At 54.8% G+C, this 21,416-nt stretch overlaps 1 protein-coding gene and 1 long non-coding RNA gene across 5 annotated transcripts in view; one reads left to right on the top strand and one right to left on the bottom strand.

Annotated features, from left to right (window-relative positions):
- Window positions 1-3,819: 3,819 nt before the first annotated feature.
- Window positions 3,820-11,941, top strand: LOC132336366 (uncharacterized). Its single transcript, XR_009488860.1, has 2 exons — window positions 3,820-3,962; window positions 11,218-11,941. It is a non-coding gene; the product is annotated as an uncharacterized LOC132336366 (long non-coding RNA).
- A 5,731-nt stretch (window positions 11,942-17,672) lies between these two features.
- Window positions 17,673-21,416, bottom strand: part of RNFT2 (ring finger protein, transmembrane 2) — a 28,860-nt gene continuing 25,116 nt past the window's right edge. For 3 of the 4 annotated variants that reach the window (XM_059863774.1, XM_059863772.1, XM_059863773.1), the window contains 3 exons: window positions 20,551-20,616; window positions 19,578-19,679; window positions 17,673-17,956 (listed from right to left, as the gene is read on the bottom strand). In XM_059863774.1, the coding sequence (XP_059719757.1) occupies window positions 17,822-17,956; window positions 19,578-19,679; window positions 20,551-20,616 (303 nt within the window). In that variant the 3' untranslated portion in view covers window positions 17,673-17,821. The remainder of the gene's footprint in view (window positions 17,957-19,577; window positions 19,680-20,550; window positions 20,617-21,416) is intronic. The other variant, XM_059863775.1, reaches the window with a different exon arrangement.

The following is a 21,416-nucleotide window of genomic DNA, read 5'->3' on the forward strand; positions in this document are numbered from 1 at the left end:
CGGCACGGAAACCGCGCCCCGCGCCCGCGCGTTCCGCCGCCACAAGGTTCCGCCGCCGCCGGGACCGGGGCCGGTGCCCGGGAATAGAGCCGGTCTTGGGACCGGGGCCGTCGTTTTGTGGTCCCCACACGAGGGCGGTGATGGCGGCCTGAGGGCCCGGCCTGGCTCTGGACAGCTGCGGGCGGCCGAGCGAGGCCGCGGCGATGGCAGGGTCGGTTTGGGCTGCGGGCGCCGCTGGGAGCCCTCAGCCCCTTCACAGCCATGGCCGAGGACAGGGCAGGGTCCCGCTGGGAGCCCTCGGCCCCCTCACAGCCATGGCCGAGGACAGGACAGGGTCCCGCTGGGAGCCCTCAGCCCCTTCACAGCCATGGCCGAGGACAGGGCAGGGTCCCGCTGGGAGCCCTCGGCCCCTTCACAGCCATGGCCGGGGACAGGGCAGGGTCCCGCTGGGAGCCCTCGGCCCCCTCACAGCCATGGCCGGGGACAGGGACAGGACAGGGCAGGGTCCCGCTGGGAGCCCTCGGCCCCCTCACAGCCATGGCCGGGGACAGGGACAGGACAGGGCAGGGTCCCGCTGGGAGCCCTCGGCCCCCTCACAGCCATGGCCGGGGACAGGGCAGGGTCCCGCTGGGAGCCCTCGGCCCCTTCACAGCCATGGCCGAGGACAGGGCAGGGTCCCGCTGGGAGCCCTCAGCCCCTTCACAGCCATGGCCGGGGACAGGGCAGGGTCCCGCTGGGAGCCCTCGGCCCCCTCACAGCCATGGCCGGGGACAGGGACAGGACAGGGCAGGACAGGGCAGGGTCCCGCTGGGAGCCCTCGGGGCTCCCGCTGGGAGCCATGGCCGGGGATGGGGACAGGGACAGGGACAGGGCAGGGCAGAGCAGGGTCCCGCTGGGCACCCAGAGCCCCGCTGGGAGCCCTCGGCCCCCTCACAGCCGTGGCCGGTCCCAGGGGTGAAGCTTTCCCACGGGAGGGTTGCTGCCCATGGACGTGGCCGCTCTGAGTGACCGATGTGCCTCTCTGAGGCCATTTTTTCCCTTCTCTTGGCCATGTCTGAAGTCGAGCAGGTGGGCAGGGATGGCCCCACCGCTGCTGTGCCCACCACACCTGCTGGGAAGGTGTTTTGCTGCTTGAATCACACCCACCTCCTGTGGCCACCATAGCCCAAGAGCTGCCACTTCGATGGCGTTTTGGGGAGGACACGAAGTTGACTCAATTCCTCTCCCCTATCAACACACCTTGATGCTCTAAGGCTGTGTTCAAATGATGCTGAACCACAGCTGCAAAGCTTCTGCACTTCAGCCAGTCCAGCTGCCCAGGGAAGCAGAGAGGCCATGAGTACTCAAGTCTTCAGAACGATTCCTGAGGAGCCCTCAAGGAAGCAGAGCAGGTAAGTGATGTGTTGGTGTCAGTCAAACAGCCGGTCCTTCTAGAACAGACTGTAAAACACGGCCCATGCTGTCAGCAGCAGCTGGTGCAGTTACCCCCACCCTGGGGTCCACCTCTTCCTTCCTCACCAACCACTTGCTGGTTTCTCTCCTTCCAGCTTGCCTGTGTTGTTTATAAAACCCAGCTTACTGAACATGAACAGGTGTCTAGGAAGAACCCAAACTACCTCATTTGGGGGAGGAACTCCTGTATGTAGAAACCCTGCAACAGAAGGGTGAAGGCTGAGCCCCCAGCGTGGGCAGCAGGAAAGGAGGGGGGGATTCTGCCTCTCTGCCCCGCTCAGGTGAGACCCCATCTGCAGAGCTGCCCCTGGCTGTGGGGTCTCCAACATCAGGAGGGACCTGGAGCTGCTGGAATGAGACCAGAGGAGGAGATGCTCCAAGAGCTAGGGGTGCTCACCTGGAGAGGAGGAGGCTCCAGGGAGAGCTCAGAGCCCCTTCCAGGGTCTAAAGGGGCTCCAGGAGAGCTGGAGAGGAACTGGGGACAAGGGATGGAGGGACAGGACACAGGGAATGGCTCCCACTGCCAGAGGCAGGGATAGATGGGATCTTGGGAATTAGGAATTGTTCCCTGGGAGGGTGGGCAGGCCCTGGCACAGGGTGCCCAGAGCAGCTGTGGCTGCCCCTGGATCCCTGGCAGTGTCCAAGGCCAGGTTGGATGGGGCTGGGAGCAGCCTGGGACAGTGGAAGGTGTCCCTGCCCATGGCAGAGGGTGGAATGGCATGAAGTTTAATATCCTTTGCAGCCCAAACCATTCTGTGATTCTGTGACTTGTTTTCCCCTACAACACAATCATTTGCAGGAACTTAGAGGAGGGGTCTCCCTGGGATGCACATGCTGGTGAGCCCTGCCAGTGGTGGGATTGCAGCCCAGGAGCTGCCCCTGCAGCAGGACGTGGGGCTGCTCCAGGGAGGGTGCATGGGCTGGGATGATTTGCCAGGAGGTTTGCAGCAGCTTCTCTGCAAAGCGGGGGGGGGAACGGGTCCAGTTTGGGGTGATTGCTGGCCCAGAGGGTCCATCCCAGGGCTGGTGTGTGCAGGGAGCCCTGCCCGGGGGTGCCAGCCCTGCTCCCGTGCCCTGGCAGCCGGGGAGGCCCCGTGGGCCCCGGGTCAGTGCCGGGGGCTGCGCGCTCCTGCCTCGGCCACCCGAAATGTGATCCGAATCCGTAATGCTGTGGGTGATGAAATCGGCTCCAGCTCTGTGTAATCCCCTCACTGCCCCCCTGCATCTCCTCGCTGTCCCCTCCTCCAGCCCACAGGCATCCGCAGCCTCGCGCTGTCTCTCTATCCCCACGCCATCCCCTCTGTCCCACGGTCCTCTCTATCCCCACATTGTCCCCATACTGTCCCCTCTATCCCCAGTGTCCCCATACTGTCCCCTCTTTCCCCAGTGTCCCCTCTATACCCACAGTGTCCCCTCCATCCCCATGCTATCCCACACTGTCCCACCTTCCTCACACTCCCCCTTTATCCCCAAACTGTCCCTCTGTCCCCATGCTGTCCCCTCTATTCCACACTGTCCTCTCTATCCCCAAATTGCTCCTCCATCCCCACGCTGACCCCTCTGTCCCACCTTCTCCACTGCCCTCTCTATGCCACATTGTCCCCTCCATTCCCACACTATCCCCCCATTCCTGCACTGTCCCATCAAACTCCCACCCTGTATACCAGAATCTTCCACCACACAAGCACTGCTCCCTCCACTCCCAGCTCCATACTGTCATTCCATCCCCAGTGTCCCTGCATCCCCGTGCTGTCCCCTCCATCCCAACACCATCCATCCATCCATCCATCCATCCATCCATCCATCCATCCATCCATCCATCCATCCATCCATCCATTCATTCCCATGCTGTCCCACCGAACTCCCACCCATCCCTCGATACCAGAATGTCCCAGCACACAAGCTCTGTTCCCCCCAGTCCCCGCCACGTCCTCCTATCCCCACACCATCACCTGCATCCCTGTGCCGTCCCTCCCATCCCTCCGCCGTCCCACCGCACTCCCACACCACCGCTGGACACCAGACCGTCCCACCACCCCACCGCTGTCCCCCTGCCCCCCACCCCCGCGCCGTCTCCCGGCTCCCCCCTCTCCGCCCGCGGCCGAGCACCGCCCCGCGGGGGATGATGTAACCCCCCGTCCCCCCCGTGTCCCGCCCGCGTCCCGCCCGCCGCACACTCGGCGGGCTCGGCGGCGAGCGGACGCAGCCATGTGCCCGTGCGCGCTGCGCGGCCCCCCCGCGCCCTGCAGCCCCTGCGGCCCCGGCCGCGCCGCCCGGCCCGAGGCCGCCGCCCGCCGGGTCGCCGCCCGCCTGCGCCGCCTGGGCGATGAGCTGGAGCAGCGGCGCAAGGCGCGGGGCCGCGGCCCCTCGGCCGCCCGCCGCCTGGCCGCCGTGGCGGGGCTGCTCTGCGCGCTCACGCCCGCGGCCGCGCTGGCCTGGCTGATCCGCAGGAGGAGCCTCTAGGGAGAGGGGCGCTGGACGGAGCGGGGAGCAGGCGGGACGCGCAACAGGTGGGCGCGGGACGGGGCGGCCGGCGGGGCTCGGCTCGGGACGGGAGCGGGCGCGGGGGCTCGGCTCGGTCCGGCCCGGCGGAGCGCGCTGTCCGCGGTACCCGCGCCTGCCGGGCTGCGGGGGCTGACCGCGGCGGCGCACCGAGCCGCGGACTGCTCGTGCTGCCGGGTCGCACCGATCGCTCTCCTTTTCCTACCCTTCTTCCTCTCCCCTCTCTCTTCCTCTCCTTGGACTGCCTGTGCCAGGTCACACCGACCTGTCCCTCTCACCTCTCCCCCCGTCCCCTCCATCCCCGCTTTCCCTCTGTCCTCTCCCCTTTTCTCAGCACTCCTCAAACGCCCCCTTTCCCCTTCCCCAAACTTTTCACGGCTTCCATCCCCGTGGCTCCCCTCCGCCCGCGCCACCCGTGCTCCTGTGGGGCAGTTTGAGCTCCATGCCTGGCAGCGGCAAGGGGCAGCTCAGGGGGAGCCGAGCAGGTCCCGTGTCGCGCCGGCTGCCGGTCCCGAGAGCTGGAGGGTGCCCCGCACATCCGTGCCTGCCAAACCTCCAGCCCTTTTTTGGATGGAGGAACTTTCCCTGTGTCCTGTCATTCCCTGGTGGGCTTTAGAGCCACGGGTGCTGGGGGCACCCATCTCTAAGGTCACTGGGTGGTGGAATGTCCCCACTGGACTTTCCAGTGGGGCACCTGGGACATTGGCTCTATGTTTCGGATAATGTTTTGCCCAGTGTTGGGGGTTCTCCCCGAGGGGGGTCCCAAGCCACTGGCCAGGAAAAGCACCCAAGCCCAGTTACTGCTGGTTCTGTGCTCCAGAGCCACTGAGCAAACGAGCAGCAGGGCATCAGGACATCCCTGTTCCTGTATCCTTCGTTGTTGTCACCCTGGTGACAGCTCCGGGGCTTGTGGGGACAGCTCTGCACCCTCAGCCCTGGGAGCACTCAGGGATACTGAGCATATGTGGGGTCACCTCAGGGATTTTGGGTGCTCTGTAGTGTTCTTTGGGTCGTGGACAGACCTTTGTCGCCGCAGACCTAAGGAGCACGGGGCTCCTCTTTCGGGTGCTGTAAATTGCATCATAAACACCCCCCAGTGTCTGTCTGTGTTCAGGGAACAATTTCAGTGCATGTCTAACTTTCAGTGTGCACTGGTATCCCACCAGCTTGGATAGGGCAGTGTGGAAGGAAAGTCAGGTTATCAGAGAGTTTAAAAATGAGGTTTTCCAGCAGGTCTGTGTGTTTGCACTGTGTGTGTGCACTCTGTGGGGGGGCATTGTTGTCATGCATCAGAGCCACAACTGCTGTGTCTGGCGGGAGGCTCTGCTGGTCACCTTTGGAAAGCTTTCTTTGAAACAAAAACAGAGAACTCTGGGCTTTTGGTGAGTTGAAGCCTCAATTTCTATAAAAGCAGGCACTGGATGGTGCCTCAGAGGTGGTGTCAGTGGTGTGGGACTGTGGTCAGGAGCAGAGCAAACACATCTCTCCCTCCCCGTCAGTTTGTGGCAAGTTTGGTTCCAGTGTTTGGAAGCAAACCCACCCGTCTGCCTTGCTGGCCTCTCTGAGCACAAACAGAGCTGAAATCCAAGGGGGAACGGCAGTGATCTCCCTTATCTAATGTCTCAAATGTCCATTTCTTTCTGACAAGCCAGGGAAATTCCTCCCTGCCCAGTCTGGGACTCCGTCCCAAGCAGAGAAGGTGGCAGGTGAGCCGGGCTGGCAGAGGGAGCCTGTCAGCTGGCCCCAGTGATCCGTGCACACGCTCAGCCCAGACTTGCTGGCAATCCCACGAGGCCAAAGCTGTTTGGAGTATTAATTTTTGTGAAGGTTTATTGGGCAGACGCTATTCTTTTCCCCCCAATCTCTTCTGCTGTTGATCCTGGAGTGCTCACTTCCATTTCTGCCCACCAGTTGCTTATACATGGCTTTGATGAGAGGCTGAGGAAAAGCCAAGCATTATCCCGGCGCCTCCGAGGCGAATTCCATGGGCAGCACCGTCCTGCCCATGGCTTCAAAGGCTGCCACAGACAGTGTTGAGCTGCCTCCAAATGCTCCTGGACACAAATACACATGTAAGGCTGAAAAGGAGCTCCTGGTGTGTGATGGGAAGCGGTTTCAGGGATAAAGGCACAGATGAACAGGCTGGTGACACTCCTGGCTGTCCCTGTGTGCAACCTGTCCCACTCCTGCCACGCTTCTAAGGCACAAGTGACCAAGCTGCAGATGAAAATACAGTGCAAGCCCAGAATAATTAACTGTGTCATCTGCACCTCAGTTCCTTGGTTATTCTGGCCCTTAATAATCTTTTCATCCTGAGCAGTAATTTGCTTTCACCAGTGGAGGTTTCTGACAGTCTGCAGTGTCTCGGAGCCCCAGTGACAGTGCAGTGAGCTGGGTTAGCCTTGGAGATGAGGTAAGACAGTGTTTGATTACCTCAGCAGAGTATTTCTGAACAAAACAGGCATGTTTCTGCCATCCTCAGAGAACTCTGCAGTGACAATAACATTGTCCTGCAACAAGCTGGGAAGTCCAGCCTCTAACCACTTGTGATCTTTGGATTTCATGGAAAGCCTGGTAAGAGGAGAGTAACTTGTACAGTTAATGAGTGCCCTGCAGAGTCAGTCTTTGTCTCATGATCTGGTGGTTGCAGAAGGAATGGAGAAAAGAGGAAAAGGCCAGTTTCAGCTTGGGTTATTCCTCGAGTTCCCCTCCTGCTTTTTCAAGAGGCAGCAGCGTTGGCTGCTGTGAGCCTTCTGAGGCAGGAGGTTGGTGCTTGTTCCCTGAGCTCCGTGTGGCTTCACAGAGCAGCACAGCCCAGGGGATGATCCCGTGCTCCAGGGAACCCCTCCTGCTCCCACAGCCCTGGCTGATGGCAGTGGGAGCAGGATTAGGGCCGCTGTGTGTGACCAGCTTGCATCTGCGGACCCTGCTTGGGATTTGGGGATGGATGCTTTGCAACTGGTAGCTTTGTAATATGTAATCTGACATCACCTTGAAACATCCAACCAGGGCATGAAGTATAGTTGTCAGGTGCCAGTTTGGCATACAATGTCACTTGTATTTCGCTCTGTTAGTTCAGGAGTGGCAGTGTATTAAAATCAAACCCTGCTTGTCCCTGCCAGCTCCACCAGCCTGGTTCCGTGCCCACTGTGTTGCCAGGAATTCCCCCCACTGTTTGCTGCGAGGTTCATGCAGAGCCACTCTGTCCAAAGTCTCAGTGCAGTTAATTATCTGTATTAAAACTGGGTTGATAAGATTTCTGGAGGTGTCCCACTGAGCTGTGCAGGAGAGCAGAGCAAACGAAGGACCAGAGGCAGTGGAGATGCAGAGAGCTGGTTCTGCACCAGGACAAACATCCAGCCTCGTCCACCCCGTCTGTGTCCCTCACACAAAGAGGCAGGCTCTGTTGTTTATCCTCCTGGATCAGGAAAAAGCCAGCCCTTCCCAGTGGCAAGCATCCTGCTCAAAAAAGCCAAAGGTCCCTGCCACCCTCGGCCCAGCCTCACAGTTAAATTGAAGGAAGAAAACCTTCAACATTAATTCTCCCGACAAACATCAGAGTTTGCACAAACAAACAGCAGCCCGGCAATGGCTCATTCCAAGAGCAGACTGAGGCCAAGCAGGACAGTCTTTGTGGGAGGACTGGAGCCCAAATGTATTTTTTACTGTCTGGGTTCCCTGCTCTTCCTCTACGAAGATCTCCCGGACACACCGTTCTTCCCAGTTCCTCCCTAGCACTCCTGAACCCCCTCCTAATTGTTTTTTGGTCTTCCAAGTTGCCCTTGCACCTCCCGCGGAGATGCTAATGAAGTGTGAGTGTACGCGGATGGGGCTGCTTGGGAATTTGACAGGGCTCGTGCCCAGCCCTTGTTCCCTCATTAAGCTGCTGCTGCGCGGGGACGGCAGCGACTGTGCCTCGTTTAGTCCCTGCCTCCAGCGTGCCCTCAGCGATCCAAGCCCTTGGATATATTTTTCCCTTTCAATATATCAATAACTGTTATTTTGTTTATTAGCAGTGGGACGTGTGCCAAGCGAGTGGCCCCTGTAATCCCTTTAAATGGAGCAGTTCCATGCTGACACAGTAGCCGTGAGCAGAACTCCTTTTTCCAGCAGCTGCTGGAGCCGGGAGCTCAAACTCTGCTCTGGCTTCCTGCAGGTGCTGCACAAAGGTGGCTTCTCCTCCCCTCCCTGAATAAAAATCAGTCAGAGAAGTGCTAAGAGACACTGGACCCCCTACCTGAGTCGTTTCATGCCCATCCCGCTCAGCATCCATAAGAAAAGCAGCTTGTTTTTTTTGTAAAGCTATGGGTTAAGGCTGGAGAATTCCAGATAATCGGGAAGTGGAGCTGCCTGTGTGTGCTAAAGCACCTGGATGTGGTGAGGCTGGCTGAGGTGGTTTTGTAACCAAAACCATTTGTTGTCTCATAACCTTATTGCTTCCTTTGTGCAATGGTTGAGAGCAACTTTCTGAGCAAAATCTGTCTCTCCCTAAATGCCCAGGCACAGAGGGATACATCACCAAAGGGAATGCCAGTTCCCATGAAGAAATTTCAGAGGAAGTGAATTTTTCCTTATCATTCCCATCCATGTTTCCAATAGACACTGCACTTTTCATATAGGCACTCAGCCATAATTCCTTTTATTTTATAAGGAAATGAAAATGTTGATAGTTGTGGACAGTTTTCCCTAAAGTTTCAGCCTTTTAAGAATGGCACATAAAATAATCAATTTTTCAGCAGTTCTACAGAAGGGATATGCTGGTTCTCTTTCCAACTCACTATCCACCCCAGTACAAATGGGATGTAGTTTGGCTTTCCCCAGCCTTTTTCAGACCCAAAGTACCAAATTGTGCTCTGTCTGCTGAGTGCCTATTGTGGGAAATTTGGAGTAACTCCACTGGAGTCAATTGGGTTGCCCTGGATTTACGGTGCTATAAATGAGATCAGAATTGGCTCAAAGTATATTCCATTAATGAGTCAGATACTGGCAATGCAGCCAATATGCACCCAGAAATGGCTTTAACACAGCCTAGGATATTCAGAATTGGTTTATTGAGAGATGGGCTCAGGGCCAGAATTCTGGGGTTCTCTTTTATTCTTTCCATGAAATTCACCTTCCTGCAGAAGGCCAGCACGAGGCTGATGCAAAACTTAAGAGCCATTTAAGCCCTTAGAATGGGGCTTGTGAGGTGCATAAACATTGTGCTGAGCTCTTTGCCTGCCCTGGAGCAGATTTATCGCTTGGAGTTCAAGATGTTCTAGGATTTATCAACTTTTACAGGTTTTTATAGATTTTCTATATGTTAAGTGACACAGAGAGACAGTTTGTAAAATACAGTGACACCACGGATGATCTGTTGCCAGCCATGGGTGGCACAGCAGGACAAGGGTTCAGAGCTTGGCAGTTGGAAGTGCTGCTACAGGAGAAATAATAAATAAGGATTAAATGGTTTTGCTGTGGAGGAAATCCTTTAACCAACTCCTGAAGTCTTTATTCCAGTGTAACTTGAGTAAATATCTCACCTCTTGGAGTGGAGGCAGGCACGTCCTCCTGCTTTGTACAGTGCCACGCTCACAGCCCAGCTGTGCCCTGCTCTGGGCAATTCTGGCATTTGTGTGGGGAGTGAGGTACCCAGATCCCCTCCTGGTGATGTTTCCCAGGTCTGGAGAATCCTGTGGAGCTGTGTGCCTGTCCCTGAGCACACAGGGAAGCAGGAAGGCTGAGCAGGGTGCACTCCAAGCCCTGGGCTATCCCTGGAGCTCTGCATTGACTCCCTGTGCCCAGCTGCTGGTTTTGTGTAGCTGTGTTTGTCCCTCCCCACACAGCAAACACCTCTCCTATTTACCTTCTGCAGAAAGAGCCAAGCAGCTCTGCTAAAGCACTTTGGGACACTCCAGTACTGCCAGAGGGCAGGTGGGATGTGGAAGATGTAGCCTGGAGGTGCAGCAGCCCTGGGATGGGGCTGGCTGACAGCCTTGGCCACAGCCAGACTGCAAATGTGCTTCACCTCTGGAGGGTTCATCCCGGCCTTCCTCCTTCCTGCCATTCCCACTGGTGCCTCAGATTCCCTAAAAGCAGAAAGCAGGGCTGGGAATGAGGGAAGGAGAGGCTGCAGTTGCCACATCCTGTGGGCAGCTGGCAGGAGCTGGGATAAAGCAGACGTGGTTCAGGCTCCTGCCGAGGAACAGAGACATTCCAGGTGGCCGGGACAAGGAAAGGTCACAGCCCCAAGGCTGTGTGTGCCCGGGGGGGATTGCTGTGCTGTCCTGGAGTCAGGAGTTGGACTGGTGATCCCTGTGGGTCCCTTCCCACTGGGGATACTCTGTGGTTCTGCTCAGAGTCCGTGCCAGCACCACAATTCACCTCTGTCCCTGGAGGCTCAGCCCGTCCCAAGGCTGTCTCCTGCTACCTTCCCGCTGGCATGAGCAGGGCAGGACAGCGGGAAGGGGAGGGATTCCGGAGTAAGGCAGCTCAGGATCTGCCCGGGAGCTGCTGGCCAGCCCTCATTAGCTGTGACTTCATTGCTGCTGCAGTTGCACCGTCAGCGACTCCCCCCTCTCCCGGCGGTGAAATCATCTCATCCCGGCGGCCGGCGGAGGTTTCTCCGTGCGGGTTTTTCTAGGATCTCTCATTGTCACCACCTGCCAACGGGACACCCGTGGCATCTACCCCAGCCAGGGCTGCTATCAACAAACCGGGGGACAAACGCTGGGAAATGGGAATTTCATCACAGATGCCCCTTGGGCACCTCTCCTGCTAATTTGCACTTAGATGGGTGCCTTTCTCTGAGCACTTCATTAATTAAGGCTCGCAGCCCACCTGTGAGGCAAGGAAGTTATTAGTGCCCTCATTTTCCAGCAGAACTGAAAGCAGTGGTTTGCCCAAGGCCACAAATCTAATCAGCGGCAGAGGCAGGGATGAGTGAGTTCTTGCAGTCTCCTGTGATATCAGTGCACCCCACTGCCTACCTGGAACAAATTTAATGGCTTCCCTAAAAGTTCACGTTTTTGTTAACATGATGTAAATGAAGATGGAGCGCCCAAAAGGAGCCTTGCAAGGGGGAGAGCTCCCAAAGATCTGCAGTACCCAGGGCCAAAGGCATCATCTCCTGTCTGAGCCACAGACCCTCCTCCCCACAAACTCCACACTTCTTCTTGTCCATAAATTTAGTAGGAGGGTTCAAGCATAAATTTAAAAGAAGCTTTTATTGTACCCCGTGCATCAACATAATTAACACCCACTCCCATTCTTTTGCTTTCTTAGGCTGGAACAAACCCTGTGCCCTTGGAGAAAATTGTTTCCCCTTTTCCTCCAGGGAATCCAGAGCCTGAGCAGCAGCTGTGAAGAGTGGAGAGAAAGAAAGAAGTGGGAGATGCTGGAAGTGCTTTGGGTGACATGAGAAGGAGGATTTGCCCGGAAGGAGCTGTTCAAGGGCCCAGCAGCAAACCAGAGACACAAAACCTGCTTATATATAGAAGAATGTAACCCCTGTGTATGCAGACGTGGACGCGTGCATGCCTTGTCGAGAGCGTAAGCGACATTCCCCGTAGATCGCTGCTGTGAGCAGCCCTGCTCCTGCAGGCCGAGCCTTGGCACTGCTGCTGGCCCTGCTGGACACCACCCACTGCCCTGCTGGCCCATTTCTGCAGCAGGATGAGGAGGAGTCTCTACAGCCAGATTTGTAATCCTGAGAATTCCAAACGTGCTGCATGGCGGGCACGGCCCAGGCGTGGCGGGGAGCGGGCGCGGAGCAGCTCGCACAGCAGTTTGTGTGTGTAAATATTCATGCTCTGGCACCAGGGGAGAGCAGCTTTCCTATGACTTTAGTTTCTCTGGTGCTACGTTTAATATTTGTCTGGGGCTAAACTGCCTCTCTGTGGTGCTACAGTTTCCCCAAGAGGATGTTCTGAAACGTGGGACAAGGAAAGATCTATTTTGGTTATTGATATTTATACACAAGATAGCAAAAAATAAGACTTGTTGAGAAGGTGCTATTTTTTTTCTTTCTTTCAATCTCTGCAGAAACTAAGACAAAACAAATAATCTACCCCAGAACTTTATAAAACTCCTTTTCTTTGGAGCAGTTCTTTTTCTTTTTGACAGTGTGGAGCTTGGGAAGCAGCAGGCACTGAGGTGGAAAGGACACAGGGCCCTTTCCACTGCAGTGTGCACATCAAAGTCTGCTAGAGCAGCACTTTCTGCAGCTCCAGAGCTGGGAATTCTCCTGCATGGTGATTTATTCAGTCCCACATCCTGTGAACCAGGGAAGAGAACTCTTATCCAGACTGATCACTAGAGCAGGGGATAACAGGAGAGCTTGGCCTTAGAACTCAAAGGGCTTTTTTCAGTCTAGTACTGAGCACTTTTTTCCTTGCAGCCAAAACTACCTGTCAGATTTCGGGTACCTTCCACACACAGCAACCTGTGCACACTTTTTTAGAAACATTTTTCCTACCTTCAGATATTTGCACCAGAAAATTGACCCTGCCGTGGCAGGGAGGGCATTTTCAAAGGCATGAAGGAATGTTAGAACCCGATTTCTGAAGGAAATTTGGCTCCTTGTCTTTTAAAAATACTTCCCACCCCTCCCCCAGCCCAGGAAGAAGCCGAGTGGCCTCTGTGTCCAGTGAGACCCTGCATTTTCCACTGCTGCAGGAGAAATGTTTCTAAGCAATCTGAAAGCTAAATCTCCCTTTATCAAATATTCACTGCAGTGTTTTGAGCCCCTGCACACTTTTCCTGGCTGATATTGATCCGAGTCCATTCCCAAACAGCAGCAAGTGCTCTGCTGGAAGAGCAGATGGCTCCTAGTGAAGAGCCTTGCCCTGCCTTGGTGATGTGCAGTGTTGGGAGGGATGGTGTAGCTCCGTGTAGTTTGTCTGTCCATACCCTTGGGGTGGTCTCAGATCCACAGGGACCAGTGAAAGGTTTTCCTGCCATTTCTGGCCTGATGCTCAGTAATCCTCAGCATCCTGAACCCCTTCCCAGCTCAGTCTCCTACAGAAACAAAAGGAAGAGCCTTTCTAACAAAAGGAGGAGCCTCAGCTGATTCCAGCAGTGCTGGGCAGAGCCTTAAAAATACCAATTTCTGGAAACCCCTGGAATGTGGGAGTGAAATTGTGCCTGTGGAATTGCACAATCCCACTTGAACAGGAGCCATGGATGTGACACTTGGCCGTAGGGCACAGCCTCTGCAGCTCTGCCCTGCACATCCTCCCCAGCCTGGGACAGGCCCAGAGCTGGGTCACACCCTCAGAGGCTCTCCCACGGATTCCTCACCTTTATCAGCTCTGAATGTAACAAACTTCTCACCTGGAATAGGCATTATTCCATTTTCCCTGTGCACACAGCTGGCACTGCCTTGGCTCTCTGCTGCCCTGGCTGTTGGGGGCTGCAGCCTTCAGGCTGCTCCCAGTGTTTCAATTCCCTTGGCACAGCACAGGCTAGGAAAAGGAAAGGAAGTTCTGTCCTCCCCTCCTCGGGAGAGCCCCCAAATCTGTGATCAGCCCCAGGGCAGGGATTGGCTGATCTCCCTCAGTCCCAACCCTTGGTAGACAGGCTTGTCTGTGAAAATTCCCAAACCTCAGAGCTCCCGGGAGATTGCTCTCCTTAGGGGCTCCAAACAGTCAGCAAAAAATGTAAACAGACTTTTCCTGCCCAGCCTGGAACAGCCACATGGATGGTGCTTCCCAAGTGGAAACCAGAGCAGGTCTGGTACCCCAAATCCTGCCTTGTTCCTGGTTTGCTTCACTTTCGTAGTTCCAAACTGGATGTTTCACATGAACTGAGGGTGAAGTTTTGGAGTTTGTAGCCAGAATTCCCTGTACAGAACTGGAATTCCTTGTTGAGGGGATGGATTTGTCAAAGCCTTACATTTTGTGGTGTAATTGCTATCCTTGAACGCCTCCATTTTTTGACAAGGAGTGTTTTTATCCTTTCTGCAAGATCTGCTTTTCCCCTGGTTGGTGTTTGCACGGAAAGGGAAGGGTGCTGTGAGCTCCCTGGAAATTCCCAGTTCCCTCCTGTGGGCAGGAAACCGGCACAGTTCCCCTCTGGCCCTTTTGTTTTCTCTCAGCAGCCGAGCAGTCCCGGGGTTGGGTCAGCTGGGAGGGCGGGGAGGGCTCTCCGGTGGAGGAACAGAGCCCTCTCGGGTTGCAGAGCTCGCTTATGAGCTCATGGTCTGCGCAGAGCACGGCTGCGAGGGAGCTCTGCATGAATCTTTAAAGCAGTTCTCTGCCAAGGCAGCTCCCAGCACAACCTGGAGTTCCATATTCCGAGGTAAAAGAGCAGCCTGGTGTGGCCTGCTGCCACCTGCTCAACTGCTCCTCTGGCCTGGGTTACCCCAGGGCAGGGCTTGGCCCAGGAGCTCCACATTCCTTCCTCTTCTCCTGCAGAATTCTTCCCAGCAGGTAAAAAAGCTGAAATGGGCCCAGGCCTCCTGTCCCACAGCTTGGTGTGCCCAGGAGGGGCAGCACCCAGAGCAGGGAGCTGGCAGTGCCCAGGGGGGAATCCCATCCTGCTCCTGCTTCAGAGCAGGGAGGCAGGAATTCCTCTGAGCCAAGCCCCTTGCTAAAGCAGTTCCCTTAAATCCTCCTTAAACACTTCTTGAGTCAGCTTCATCTGATTTGTGAGTCTGTTTTGTTCCTATATCACAGTGAAAGTTAAAAAGGTCTCTTAAGCCCTCAGCATGAGCAGAAGCAGGTCCTGCTGTTGAAATCCATGACAAACTGAACTGGTTAAACTGGTGCAGTGTCTGTCCACAGCCAGCCTGGAAGGAGGCATTCCCAGCTGGAAAACTGCACTGCCCCGTGAGAAATGGTCCCAGTGAGGACAGAACAGCCCGTAATACTCAATTTTCCTACCCAACATCAGTCCCTGATCTCAACAGGAGCCTGGTGTGTATAGAACAGACTGCCTGGGGCTCCACACTGAATCCTGGACACACATTGTCCATGTCCAACCCTCCTGGCTGTATCCCAGCTCCCCAGCAGGTGCACACCTTCCCCTGGAGCCAGACTGCTCCCAGCAAATTTGATTTTCAATCCAGGCTTCAAACTCAGCCTCGTTCTTGTGTAACTTTGCTGTGTGTGAGCTGAACTTTCTATCTCATCACAACAGTGAGGAGACTCTGGCCATGCCAATTCCAGATCCAAGGGCTGAGGGAATTGTGAATACCATGGGAACTGGGCTTCCCCAGGACCAGCCAGTCTGAGAAGGGGAGAGGGATCCTCACCTGCTGCTCCTGCCTTGGGTCTTTACACCACAAAATACAAATCTTTTTTTTTTTTTCCCAAATATTTATTTGAGTACAGGAGTGAATTTTGATTCAGTGTCCACTCTGAGGGAATTAATGAAGTGCTTGAATTTCCCAAGGTTTTTAATATTTACAGAAAGTGACTTTGGAGCTTGATAAATATTCACTGAAAGCATCTGAGGATTAAATGGCCATTATCAGTTACACCATTATCACTTACACCTTTATTAGTTACTCCAGCAGCAGTTACAGGTGGCAGCAAGCAGAGCAAACCCAGCTGCAGTGGGATTTCGTTCCCTGGGTTTTTACAGCATCCCTTTTCCAGTCATTCACCACAGTTTATCACAAAACCCTCCCACCCTCCTCAGTCCTGAGGCCTCTGGGAATTCCCCAGTCTCTGCCAGGGGCACTGCCTAGGGAATGGCAGGCAGGCAATGCCCAATTCCTGGCATTTTGCTGATCCAGAACCATTGGGATGAAACTCCAGCAGGGTCACTGTGCAGGTTTCCCCTCACCAAAGCAAGGGCAGGGCCTGTGCTCGGAGTTCCTGGAGCTCCAGGAGGCTCCTGATCCTGGCTGGATGGGGCTTCTCTCTTTTGTAAAAGGAATTTCATATGCTGAGACTCTTTGTACATATTTATAAGGAATTTATTAAAAAAAAAAAGAAAAATAACTGTTCAATGGCAAAAAAAGGCTCCGGGTTTTATTTCCTCTCTCCAAGGAATTTCCTTCCACAGCCTTCCCTGTTTTCCCATGGAAATCAACAGGTTCCCAGCAGCTGTCATTGGAACTGAAGTTCCCCCTGGATGTTTTCTTGTCCAAGTGTCATGTTCTAGGAGAAGGTAGGACCATCCTCCCAAAAAAAAACCACCCCAAAACTTTAGGAGTGCAAACCGACACGTTCCCTTTGATTTCCTGCCTTACTACCAATAAAAACTGAATTTGGAAGCAGTGTATCCCACACTTTCTGTAGAGCTGGGCTCCTACTGAGCTTTTCCTACATTCCTCCAAACACATTTTCCAGGAGCATTTAGGGAAAAAAATCAGAATGAGAGGCAGCTTTTTAAACAGTTTGAAAGCAGAAACAGCAAGCCTGGGGTTCACTGACACTGCAGTGACACTGGGGCCTTTCAGAAACTCCCTGCCCATGGAATCACTGATTTCCCTTTTCCTGGTCAATATTCCAGGCTATCACACATTTTTTATGCCCAATGAAAACCTTGCTCCCTGCTATTCTGAACTCTCTCCCATCCCAAAGATAGGGGAGCAATGGGATTCCTTGGCTCAGTCCTCCACTTTCATAGGGTCCATTAGACAAGAATTTGACATCACTTTGGTTTGGAAATCAAAGCTTTTCCTGCTCTGCTTCCCTGGACCTCCCAAGCCAGGTTTGGACTCTGCCCAGCTCAGGCTCTGCTCTCACCACTCCTCCTCAGCCACACTGAGCTCATTTCCAAAGAAATGTGGAGCTTTACTCCTGTTCCCATCAGCTCCTGTTTGCTTTCATTCCTCCCTGTGGAGTTTCCATCAGCACAGCCAGAACCTCCCTCCCTCAGGAGCCTCTTCCTGCTGATGGCTCAGGTGGGGCTGTCACCTTCAGCCATTTCCATGGCAACGAGCTGGGGGATGCTGCTGCTCCTAGGGGTGGGAGCAGAGGTGGTTTGGGGACAGGGAAAGCTCCAGAACAAACAGCAGCTCCCTCTGAGGGCTTGTGCTCCTGGAGAACCTCAGCAGAGAGCTCAGCCACAGGGATGGGGTTAATTCCTGTTCATTCCTGCCAGCATCTGCTTCCTCAGGAGCTCCTGCTGAAGCTCAAGGCTTGGTTTTCCCTGCTGGAGGAGCCAGGCAGGTCCTGGCTGAGGAGCACAGGGCAGGGACACTGAGTTTGGGAGATGTTCTTAGACAGGTGCTGGATTTCCATCCAGACAAACCCAACTCAACTTCATCCTCCCTCTGCTCTCCCCAGAGACTGGGAAATCAGAAAGTCTCACCATGAAAATGAAAGAGGAAGAACATTTCCAGGGAAGGGAGGTGTCACTTCCAGCTTCACTGGCAGGGTCCTTCCCAAGCTCCCTGTGGTTTTCCTAAGGTGACAGCACGTGCCACTTGTGGAATCAACTGGAAAAACAGCAGCTGGGAAATGACATTTCTGCAAGTGCAGCTGTGGACACAAGGTTGTGAAGCACTGCTTGGGAAGAGTTCCCAGAGAGAGGCTCTGTGTAATTCTATGAAGTGATGGACTCAGGGATGCAGGGCCAGGGGATGTGGAGCTCCTCAGCCAGAGCACAGCTTTGTTCAGCACAGGCACTCACAGCTCCCCTGCCCTGGACACGCACTGTTTGTCCACACTGAAAGGAAAACAGGAAACATCCCAAACACTTTACAGCCCTGTAAGCACCAGAAACACCCTGGAGTTTACCACAACATAACCCACACCTCCCCTGCCTTCCAGGGTGAAGTCTGTGCCCAGTCACAATTGTTCTGTTGGCTCAGGGCTGGAAGAAGGACTGACAACAGAACTGAGCAGGGATCCTGGAACTGCCCTGCTCCGTGCCTGGTGAGCTGCCCTGATGTCAGTGCACCTGCAGGAGGGCACAGGTGCCCTGCTGGCTGTCAGTACACCTGCAGGTGGGCAGAGGTGGTGCCATCCTTCCAGCAGCGCAGCGTCTCCACGGTGACCGAGCGGCACAGGGGACACGTCTTCTCCCGGTCGAACCACAGGCACAGGCACTCCTCACAGAACACGTGCTGGGGACACAGGGACTGTCACAGCACTGCCACAGGGACTGTCACCACGTCTCACACTGCAAATGGGGCTGTGGGTTCTATCCCCATCTGTCAGAGCTGGGGCAGTTCTCTGCTCTGAGTGTCCCTGCATGGCTGATCCAATCCCACCATCCCATGGGGAGATGCTCTGCCCAGGGGAGGAGCCAAGCATTCCTACCTGGATCCAATCTGACCTGGGAACAGCACAGCAGCCTTTGCCCACTGCATTCCCAGAGGAGCAGCTTTCTGCTGCCCTGCATTCCCAGAGGGAGAGCAGGCCCATCTCCAGCAGCCCTGGAGCTGCAGAGGAAAACTCCTGCCTTGTGCAGGATCCCTGCTCCAGCAGAACCACAGCTGGCACTGCAGGAGGGCTGAGCCCCCCTGGGATGGGACTGTGCCACCACCCTGAGCCCCCCTGGGATGGGACTGTGCCACCACCCTGAGCCCCCCTGGGATGGGACTGTGCCACCAGCCTGAGCCCCCCTGGGATGGGACTGTGCCCCCACCCTGACCAACAGGGTGCCAGCTCCTGTTCTCACTCTGGCAGGGTTGTTTTTTTTGTTTATTCTATTGCATTTGTATTTTTAATTTTCATACTTCCATATCTTTGCCTGAGAGCCCCTAATTTCAAAATTATACCAATTCAGGCAGAGGGGGTTTCCATTGTCCATTTCAGGGGAGGCTCCTGCCCTCCTTAGCAGACACCTGGCTGCTCAAACCAAGACACACCACCATCAGGGAGGCAGCTGGTGCAGGTGGCACTCACAGGGTGTGGGAAATAAACCCCAGTTGGCCAAAACTCTGGTTTCTAATAACAGCACTAGAAAGAAACATTCCAGAGGCCTGCAGCACCTGGGCTGAGAGGGTTTTCTGCTACCATATTTCCCTCCTCAGCTCCCTAAGTCATCTAAGTCCTTACTGAGCTCCCATAACCTCTCTCTTCCCCCTGCTCCTTGCATTTGCTTTATGCGCAGTCCCAGTTTCCCCTTTTCAGTAAATGTCAGTTTTCATCCCTGATCTCCTCCTCTGGTTTCTCACTGGCCCCTCCCCAGGTTCCTCCCAGCAGACACCATCCAGTGCCAGACTGGGAGAGCAGGAAAAGGGCAAGGAGGGAGCACGAGGAGCTGTGAGAAGCTGGGACCTCCTCCACACATGAGGAGTCAGCAGAAATGTCTCTCCTCAAATCCCAGCTCTGCCAAGCAGACCCAAAAGCAGCTCCTCAGGGGCTGCCAGCTTGGAAACATCTGCACAGATGTTCACAGCAAGGCTAAGAGGCACCTTTGGTGCACAGGACAGCTTTAATTTGATAACCCTGTTATCAAAAGGGAGTTTTAATCTACCCAGGCCTCTCAAGGGGCAGGTAAAGCTCTGCTCACTGCAGCCCCAGGGTCTGCACTGCCCATTGCAGCCCCTGCCCCACAAGGCTGTGCCCACCCCACAGCCACAGTCCCCCACCAGCTGCCACAACCCAGGGCAATAAACACCCACCAGGAGCTGGATCAGGAGCCAGCAGAGGCCTGCAGGGGTTCCCAGGCTGGCTGGGCCTCTCCCCACTGCAGGAGCTCACTGAGGGAATGGCAGCAGGGGAGTCTGGGGGTCTCACCTGGCACAGAAGGATCAGAGGTTCCCTGAACTCTGCCTGGCAGATGGCACAGATGTCTCCTGCCTCGCTGCACTGCTGGCTCGTGGCACGGACTCCATAGGTCTGCCAGGGACAGGGGGGGAAAACAAACCAAACCAACCCCAGGTCAAAGGACTGGAAGGGTGAATGTGCACAAAGATTGCTTTTCACCCCCAGATTCCCCACAGGGACAGCAGTGTGGGCAAGGGGGAATCTCTGCTCCCTGTCTGCCTTTCCCCTGCAGCTGACTCCATCTTTTAGGGCTCCACTCGTGCAGCAAGGATAATGGAATTTAATGAGCTCAACAGGGAGCTGAGAGGATTAATTCAGCATCATTTGCAGGGGTGTTTAGATGGAAGGAGGGATTATTATTATTATTATTATTATTAGCAAGCAGGAGACAATGGAAGAAAGAGAAGCAGCAGGAGCACCCACAGGCTGCCCACTTCCCCTTGAATACAGGGAAAGGAAATGTTGCTTCTCCCACTGTAACAGATTTAGGGCAAACAGAAACCTGCTGAGGGAAAATGACCAGCCCAAGCCCAGGGAATAACCAAGATAAGCTCTAACAAACTTTGATGAGGTTCTTTTCCTCTACAGCCTTTGATTTTACCCTTTTAAAATGGAAGTGACTGCAGCAGGTGTAAATCAGCCCTGTGGAATGCAGTGCCTGGGGTAATTCCTGTGCCCTGCAGGGTCTCCTTCAATGCCACTGCACATCAGGCACCACAAAGTCCTTGCCACACTCTGCCCTATAAAGTTTTGTCAGCTCCAGGAACAACCTCCCAGCACAGCTGGGGCAGGGCAGATGTCACAAAAGGTCCCTGACATCCCTGACAGGAGCCCCCATGGGCTAACATTGTTTTATTCCGTGGTCCTGGGCAATTTTTAATTTTATCATTCAGCAGGAACAAGGTTCCACTCTGGGACTGCTCCTCCACATTTAGTTCCTTACCTGGGGGGTGCAAAGGACCTTCAGTGCCTTCCTGACACTTCCCACACGGCCACAGATGTCAAAAGACTGCAAGAAACACATCCCATTTCAGACAAATGTCACAAAACCTCTCTGTGTCTGTGTGTGAGTCCAGAAACTCAGCAAACATTCTCCAAATGGATACTCAGAGGGGAAAAAGTAACAATGGTGCCAAAAAAGATTTCATGGTGATCATGAAATATGTAATAAATGGGAATTGACAGTGGGGAAGGGTGGCCAGAAAAGCTCTGGGAGCAGCTGACTGCAAAGTGGGGACTTCACAGGACACAGAGAGGGGCTGGGGACAATTGTCCACCCCACTATGGAAAGGGAAGGGAAAAGAAAAAGGAGAGGGAGAAGGAGAGGGAGAAGGAGAGGGAGAAGGAGAGGAGAAAATTCAAATAGCCTGAAAACCTAAGCCAGTCCATCTTTTTCTCCTCCCTGCCTGCAGGCAGAGCACAGGGAAAGCTCACTGAACTAAAGAAGACGTGAGTAAGTGACAGTGCGAGGAGCAGCTGGGGCTGGTGGCACAGCAGGAGCTGCTGGCTGTCACCTGAGGCTGTGGGGCTGCAGCTGCAGAGCTGGAGCAGCAGTGCAGAGGCACAGAGAGGAGCTGGCTTTCTGCTGCTGAAGTGTTTTGGTGAGTGATGAGTGGGCTCACTGCAGGGAATGCCAATGAGCTCATCCTGCAATGCAAGGGGAAGCAAATGCAGCACCAAGGATGCTTCCAGGCAGTACTCACAGGGCTCAGGGCTCCTTCCAGTAATGCTTCCACCCAGCAGCCACCACCTGCCTCAGACATCCCATCTCCTGGGGATGGGAGTCAGCCCTTTCTTTCCCAGTGCAAT

Source organism: Haemorhous mexicanus, chromosome 19, assembly GCF_027477595.1.
Source record: "Haemorhous mexicanus isolate bHaeMex1 chromosome 19, bHaeMex1.pri, whole genome shotgun sequence".
In the NCBI taxonomy this organism is placed as follows: domain Eukaryota; kingdom Metazoa; phylum Chordata; class Aves; order Passeriformes; family Fringillidae; genus Haemorhous; species Haemorhous mexicanus.